This window comes from Coffea eugenioides, chromosome 2, assembly GCF_003713205.1.
Source record: "Coffea eugenioides isolate CCC68of chromosome 2, Ceug_1.0, whole genome shotgun sequence".
In the NCBI taxonomy this organism is placed as follows: domain Eukaryota; kingdom Viridiplantae; phylum Streptophyta; class Magnoliopsida; order Gentianales; family Rubiaceae; genus Coffea; species Coffea eugenioides.
Genome location: NC_040036.1, coordinates 72,689,629 through 72,697,834, shown reverse-complemented (window position 1 = coordinate 72,697,834; position 8,206 = coordinate 72,689,629). Strand labels below are relative to the sequence as shown.

The 8,206-nt window shown below is 31.7% G+C and overlaps 1 protein-coding gene across 1 annotated transcript; it reads left to right on the top strand.

Moving 5' to 3' along the window:
- LOC113760212 (peptidyl-prolyl cis-trans isomerase-like) lies at nt 1-6,609 on the top strand. The gene is made up of 2 exons (XM_027302777.1): nt 1-339; nt 6,520-6,609. Exons 1-2 carry the CDS (start codon nt 1-3, stop codon nt 6,607-6,609), a joined length of 429 nt encoding a protein of 142 aa, XP_027158578.1.
- The last annotated feature ends 1,597 nt before the right edge of the window (nt 6,610-8,206 follow it).

Sequence of the window (8,206 nt, the reverse complement as noted above, 5' to 3'; positions counted from 1 at the left end):
ATGCAATCTTTATTTCTAAGGGCGTCGGAAGGAGCGGCAAGCCCTTGCACTTCAAGGGATCGACCTTCCACCGTGATCCCCGGTTTCATTTGCCAGGGATGCGACTTCACCACCGGAAACGGCACCAGAGGCGAGTTGATCTACGGATCCAAGTTCGAGGACGCGAACTTCATCAAGAAGCACACTGGCCCAGGGGTTTTATCCATGGCTAACGCCGGACCCAGCACCAATGGCTCTCAGTTCTTCATCTGCACCGAGAAGACTGCATGGCTCGACGGCAGGCACGTCGTGTTCGGCCGTGTCACTGAGGGTATGGATGTGGTGAAGGCGGTGGAGAAGGTTGGGTCTTCGTTTGGAAAGACCTCAACGACCCTATTATCCATCTATCATTAATGCAGTTATATCCTATTACTGCTGTGTTTCACTGTTTTTTCTTAATGCGCTTAATTATGGAAAAATTAGTATGTTCAGGGTTTCCTAAATTTGAGATGAATTGCTTATGGTTTCCTAATTTGATCGCTTGTCTTCTTTAAAAAAAAAAAAAAAAGAGTTCGCTAGGATTTCATTATACTTAAGGAGTCCTTCGTGTACTTTTATGATTATTAATAAATTGGGGTTGGCATCCCACTCTCGTGTACGAGGTTTGCCATAAAAAAAAATAAATATAAAGTTTTTGGTTACTTTCTATTGGAATATATAAATGTATATGGATGTTACTAGGTAAAAAAAAATTTAAAAAAAGTGACATTTAGATATTATTTACTAGCTTTATGGCCCGTGCAATGCACGGGAATCACAAATTTGCAAGGATAATTCAAAACTTACAATAAACAATTTATGATTATTGTAATGTGAAATCATCTAAAATGCTTACATTGTATTAATGGGGTGCAATATGAGATTTTAATATAAAGCTGCAAATATTAATTTTCTCCAAACTTGTAATTTTTTAAAAATATGCATATATTTTTCACACGAAGTAGTCTTAATAAGTTGTATTTGTGGAGACTACGAAAACTATATTGAATTTTGTAATTTTGGAAATGTAAATGTAGAATAATGATTTTTTGCACGATTACTTGTAGATGGTAATGTTGTAGGTTCATAAAATATTAAGACATATATGAAACTAAATCCTGTAGTGATAATTAATTATTTCTTTAATATATAAATCATGTAGTGATTATTAATTATTTGTTAATACGAAATTATTATATCTTTGGCAAAACTCTTTGTAGTGATAAATTTAAGTTAAATATAAGAGCATTGTATATTTAGGAAAAAATTTCTAGTAAAATATTTGGTTACATAAAAGTCATAAGATTTGTTGTACTATTTATATAAGAATAATATCTAAGATTTAGTTTCACATTAAATGTAGAAGAATAAAAAGTTACATTTTGGTTTATAAAGAATAATATGAAGTAGCTGATTTTTTATAAACTAATCTTTTATACATTGATAGTGTATACACCATTATTATTGAGACAACTCACCTAAATTGAAGTTTAAACTTCAAATTTGATTCACATGTCATGCATTCAACTATAATTGTGTATATACTATTAATTTATATTAGATTAACTATTTTTTATATGTTTAAAGTGATAAAATTGCTCATTAAATTCAGAAGTAGGTATGTTTTAACGTTTCGATGAGATGAAAATTTGTTGACTACTTTAAAAATAATAACTCCTTGAAGTCAAATTAGCCTAAAATATGGAATAATTAACTAGAAAAATACCATTTTTGTGATGCTAGAATTTAGAAATTGTTTGAAAATGAGAAGAAATTATATTTTTCTAAAATAAATAATTTAAATCTTAAATTGCGTTGATACATAAACATTATCACCAAAATGAATGTATTTAGGAAATGAACACTATTAAAGAGAATCTTAATAACATGGTTGACGACAAACATATAACCATTTCTTAGCGGGAAGGGATGGGTTGAGTGGAAGAGATTTTAAGTAAGGTTGCGTATCAATTTTTAATACAAAAATATTTTGCATATAACAATTTTTTTTGACAAAATTGAGAGAGGGTTCCACATATTTTATTCTCCATATTTGCATCCGTGCAATCTTCGTTCCAGTTGGCCAACTAAATTTATTTGCATTCTTTTTATGGTTAAGGATGAAGCTTTCTTAGTTTCTTTGGTAAACAAAACTTAATGTTTTTTTTTTAAAGTTTAAGCGATGTGTTTTATTTTGGATAAGTTTACTTGAATTTTTTTTAAAGTTTAAAGTCTTAAAAAATAGGCTAATTTCTCTAAATATTGATGAAAAAAAGAGAGAGAAGTATGGCTCTGATAGTCGGCCTTTCTTCTTTAATGAAACCAGACATCGCCAAAAGAGCACTGAGAAAGTTATTCAGTTTGCAGGGGTTATGCTAAAGAATGCTTTGATGCTGCAAAAATTGGTCATTGAAGCTTCAAAAGAGCACCCAGTCGGAGTCGCCATCCTCAGGAAGCTCTCCAAGTTGCCCAAAAATTGTTAACCTTCCCTAGATCTTCTCGGGATGGCATTGTTGTGCTATGAGTCACTATTTGGTCATTTCTTCAAAAATCATATAGGATTTTACTACTATAGTAGATTCCTTGTACTTGTTTTCTTTTAATGTAATTAAATATTTGAGAACCTTTAAAATTGAAGGAGTTGTACTTTGCAAAACTAATGTGACCGCAACAATTTAAGCCAAAAGGGGAAGGATACAAGGAAGCCACATGGGATTTGTAATTACTAATCTAACTTAACACCAATGAAAGGCCACATGTTTAAATGGTGTAAAATGGTTAAACTACCAAGTACCAACTAAATATCATTCAATAGGTTATTTTCTTTTCCACTAACCTAAATGAAGAACATGAAACGTAACAAATCATTGTATATTAGAAAATTAATTTTCACTCTTAATAAAATTGCCACGTTGCTTGAGTGCATTTAATTTAGATTTGAGAATGTGCGAATCAATAATACTTAAATGAAGGTGATGCACTACTCATCCATATAAAAATAAGTATTTGACATTTAGTATAATAATACTACATAATTAAGTTTGTATAAAGCATAATTATTACTAAGGATGGAGTGACAAAGTTCACACTTATCCATTTTCATTCAATCCACAACTTGTAAAAATTTTAACACTAAAGCTAGAAGTTATTACTACCAATGGTACAAGTTTTGTATATTCGACATGGAAATTTAGAATGTGGGGTGTAAATTTAGCTCTTACCTTTCTATTCACATACGTGCAATATTCGTTCTCATTGGCCGACTGATTTTATTTATACTCTTTTTTCAACTAAGGATAAAGGTCTTCTTAAGTGTTTTTCTTTTCAATCAAGTATGATGTTTTCTTGTACCTAGCAGTTGGGGATGGGAAGGTGTGGAGAGGGGTGAAATGGTAAAAAAAAATAAGGATGATGTTTTCTTTCTTTATTTTTATTTTTATTACTATTTTCATCAGCTTAACTTCTTGAATTTGCTAATCAAGTTAAATTTGCAAATGATCCAATAAAATGGTAATTAGTTGAATCAGATTATGACAATTAACTTTGAAACTAGGATTCACTCAAATTCTATCATACTTTGAATGTTTTTGTCCAAAATCTTACATAGCAGCCAAATATATCATTGTTTCCTTCCCCTTCCTTTCTTGGCTGGCTCGTGGACCTGAAGCTGACATATCAGAAGTTAGTGGGAAAGAACATATGGATGATGATGATGTTTTCTAACATTCGAATGTAAGTAAGAATTTGTATTCCCCTATCAATAAATTACCAAGCTTATATGTGTGTAAGATAATAATATAATTCCCCTACATTTGAACCATTGTTTGTTCTCAAGCAATTAGAAATACAATCCAACAATGATTCAAAATTTTGAAAATAAACATATGTACAATTTAACTTCATTTCCTCAAAACAAGATAAATAACTATTATACAATCACTTAATTAAGCTCAAGTACTCATAATATCAAGTAAAGGAGAGCCAATTATATCGTAATTATAACTAATTTAATTCCATTTCTCATCCTTACCCAATTTCACAAGCAAGTAATTCCCATGGTCAATAAAAATGCTAGTTAAGCCCATGATCATCTTTTTTCTCAAGTTCAACGAGGGATTTTATTCATATAACATAGTTAAATATTATTCAAGTTGTGAAAGTGTCTTTTGACGCGAAATCGACATTTTTAGATAAAAATCGTTGGTTATTCAACATTTCACATTTTCAAGTTGCTTTGCATACTCTTAATTCTAGTATTGTTTTACGTGAAAGTCAACATTTGTAGATGAAGACTTCCGATTATTAAGTACAAGAACTATTGGAGTAGAACAACTTTTATTCTTTTTTTTATTATTTTATTATTTTATTATTTTATTATTATTTTTTTAAATAAAGATAATAATTATTCCCTCAAAAGAATAATTCTGAGAAGAGTATTACAATTATTGACCTTATTTATCACTTAACTATATAAAATCGAGTAAAGAGAAGAAATTTCATCAATTTTGCAAAATTTAGGCATAACTTTCTCTACTTTACACGATCTGCTTTCCTAGAAATGCACAAATTATAATCACATAATAGTCATTTTCAAATTTAATGAGAAAAGAAGTTGTCAAGCCACATATATTCATCTCAAAAGTAGAAGGAATTTGAGTTACTAATGATATGGAACTTGTTACCCCTTGGATAAAATTGAAAAAATTTGAAACCTTTGCAATTTTGGAGAAGATTTTGAAAAAATTTTGGCAGAGTATCCCCTTAAAAATGGACAAATCTCCTTGCCAACAAACCTAAGTTTGAAAAATTTCTAAGCACAATAACATTTTCCAGCATAAGTCCAATATTTTCAACCAACAAGTCAATCACATATAATGCATATACTCTCAATTCTCCCGTCTCACCCACACTTAATATAAACATTGTCCTCAATGTGTAAAGGAGGAAACTAAGATAAAGAAAGGAATACTTCCCTATTGATGCGATTGAAGTGCGCAAATATGAACTTCCAGAATCCATCATGAAATTTATAATCCATTTGCCGCAATTCTACAAAAAGGAAGCTTCATGAGTTCCATTTGTAACCATTAGTAATAGAAACCTAAGAATGAGTAACAAACTACTACGGTTCAAGAGAAGCAAATGCAAGAACAAAGGTATTAATAAACATAAAACGACGATTCGTAACATTATGCCTTTGTCTTGGTGATGTATTCGTATAAAATTGATAAGAAATTCTTCAAGGTATAATAAAACACTTCACTTCACACATTTTTCACTCCTAAAATTCCATACAAATTGCTAAATTCTTCATACGTTCAAAATTCATCATCCAATCATGCTCGATATGAAGATTAAGCAATAAACTTCCATTTAAATGCATCATTTTGTTAAACTAGATAAACTAGCCATTCTCTAAAGCTTACAAATTCAAATTTGCTAAAATGTCACCATATAATGAATGTATACATGCAAGCATCATGGACAAGTCACATTTTAGCAATTTGAACCATCCAATTCTGCTTAACAATATTCTAAGACTAATTATTACATTGATCATATAATAGGAATATGCGTAAATTGAAACATTGCATAGATCATTACATTCCCATATTTGATCATATAAACATGCTTAAAAATGCTAAATAAGCATTTATAAACTTATTTTGGACATTTCTCTATGCTAAATAAGGATTGAGTAGGAGGGGCGGGAAAATGGGGAGAGAAGAGGGGAAAAGATGAGAAGAGAAAGAGGAAGGGGAATGAGGAAGTGGAGAAAGGAGTGGGAAAGTAGGGAGGTGGGGAAAGAAGAGAAGAGGGTGGTGGTAGATGGTGTTGGCTAGTGGCGGGCGGTGATAGCGAGTATACAGGGAGGATGGGAGGGATGGAGGATGATAATTTTTAAAAATTTTAAAAGTGCTTCAAAAGTTTTGAAATTTGTAAAAACAAGAAAAGGGAAAAAATGAAAAATAAAAACATTTTAAAAAATAATAGTACATTATTTGTAGGTCAAATACAGGTTATGGGTGCAATTTCGTCTCAGTTTAAAAGTACAAGAAAGTTATTTGGATAATTCTGAGACCATAGAGTGGCTTATTGACTATTGGTGAAACCACACTGTATTATACTCAAAGAAATAAATTCTCGAGAGAGGTCCCTAAATAGAAAGGCTAGATTTGTTTGATCTCTTTACCATAAAAGAGTTAAATTAGGTTTTGGCTGGAAGAGGAAAGGAGAAAATAAGTTTTATAGAGAACAGTAACTGCTATGATTTTTTGAGGGATATCCTGTCGAGTAATTTCGGCATGGCCAGGCTTGTTAGAGATAAGCCGACCAAAGAGCAGGTTGTAAAATGTGAAGAAGCAGATTAATGACCAAAGATTTTAAGGCATTCAAAAAAATTGTTAGATTTAAAATGGTGATTTTGATGGCAACCAATTTGGCTATTTTCACAGAATATGCTTCTGTTGGAGAGCGTTTTCAATGAATCTGCAATCCCAGGGAGCTTCAGCTGAGGATGAGGTTCGATTTTTCTCCCGCAACGTCTATCTGGAGTCAGCTACTATATTCTATGAAAGTATGTCGTCGTGACTAATAGCTAGAAAATACAATATTGTTAAACAAAAGCCCAACTCCACCTCTACATATGTGATTTTGGGTAATTCAAATCCTCTTTGCTACGTTCATAGCTAAAGTCTGGAGTGGAAACACCTTCTTACATCACTGCTGAGGTTTTATTCAAGCAAGAATATATATGATAGAAAGATAGAAGATATGTGGTCATGTGGATGACATTATATGTCATGTTGGTTGCCTCGTATCCATTTAAGGATCCTGATAAACCAAAACTCTTTTAGAAGACAATCAATAGAATATTAAATATTCAATTCAGAATTTTGGGTAATTGGCACATAAAACGCATGGAGGATTTTTTGTTGGTTAAAGGGGGACTCCAAACCTTCTAAGGAGAAAGAGAAAAAGGGAAGGGTTTGAGAGTCGAATTAGGAATCTTATAATAACCTAGTTAATGTCCCAACCAATTAAGGGGTTGGATCTTCACGGAAGGTATTTAACACATATACAAATATGTGAGAGAAGATAAATCTATTATTAATCGTAGAAATAAAGTATATATTCAATTCTTTTGTTGAGACTGACATAAAAATTAGGTAGAACTATCATTACAATAACTCATTTCAACTTCTCATGATCTTTTTCTCTCACAACAAAAAACTATCAACTAGTTACTCCAAACTCTAAACAACAAAATTACTAGAACTTACTAAATCAAAAACTTCCAAATTAAAAATAGGAAACATCAACAATCACAAAGATTTGTTTAACTATGCCAACAATAATGTGCAATATCTGAGGACTCTCCCATGTGATATTGTACGCGATTAAATTTCAAGTCTGCAAAACGACAAGAAAAAAGAAATACATGACAAATATGTAATATATAAATTTAGGAAAATATGTGGGTACAATCTCTAGAATTTTCTCGAACTTATAGAGAGCTTCCTTCGATTTTTCTCCTCGAACGCCAATTCAAGGGCTTCGCAGCTTGTTCTTGGATCAACCACCGATTACTTCAAATCTTGATATGGAAGATTTGAAGAACTTGAAAATATTTGAAGGCTCAAGCCTTGATATATGGAAGACTTGAAGAGCTTGAAGACCCAGACCTTCGTAGCTTGGAGTTTCACCACTTGAGTGTATGAGATGCCTCCTGGTGTGTCTGTGTGTCGACTTGGTAGAGAGACCCTATTTATAACTGTGGTATGAGGTAGAGGTTGAAAACATGTATACCACTTTACTTGTCTTGCAAGACGTGCAGTCATATTAGGACTGTGCCATCTTAAATATTATCTCTTTATTTTGTATTTATTAATAAAGAGATAATACCAATAAGTAGTCCCTTGATTGGCCAAACTTGTAGAGACCTATGACATGGCGCCGTTTGATTGGACAAACTATTACAGTATATAAGAAATATACTTAGATTAAACAACTCTAAATATTATCCCTTTAATAAGAAATAAATATTTAGATATTTATTCAATAGACATGTGACATAATATGATTTGGTTGGCGGAGACATCCCAGTAATTTCAATTGATTGGAACACTTCAACTTAACACGTGGCAAAGTATAATTGGCCATTTAATAACCAATTTTTTCAAGTGTA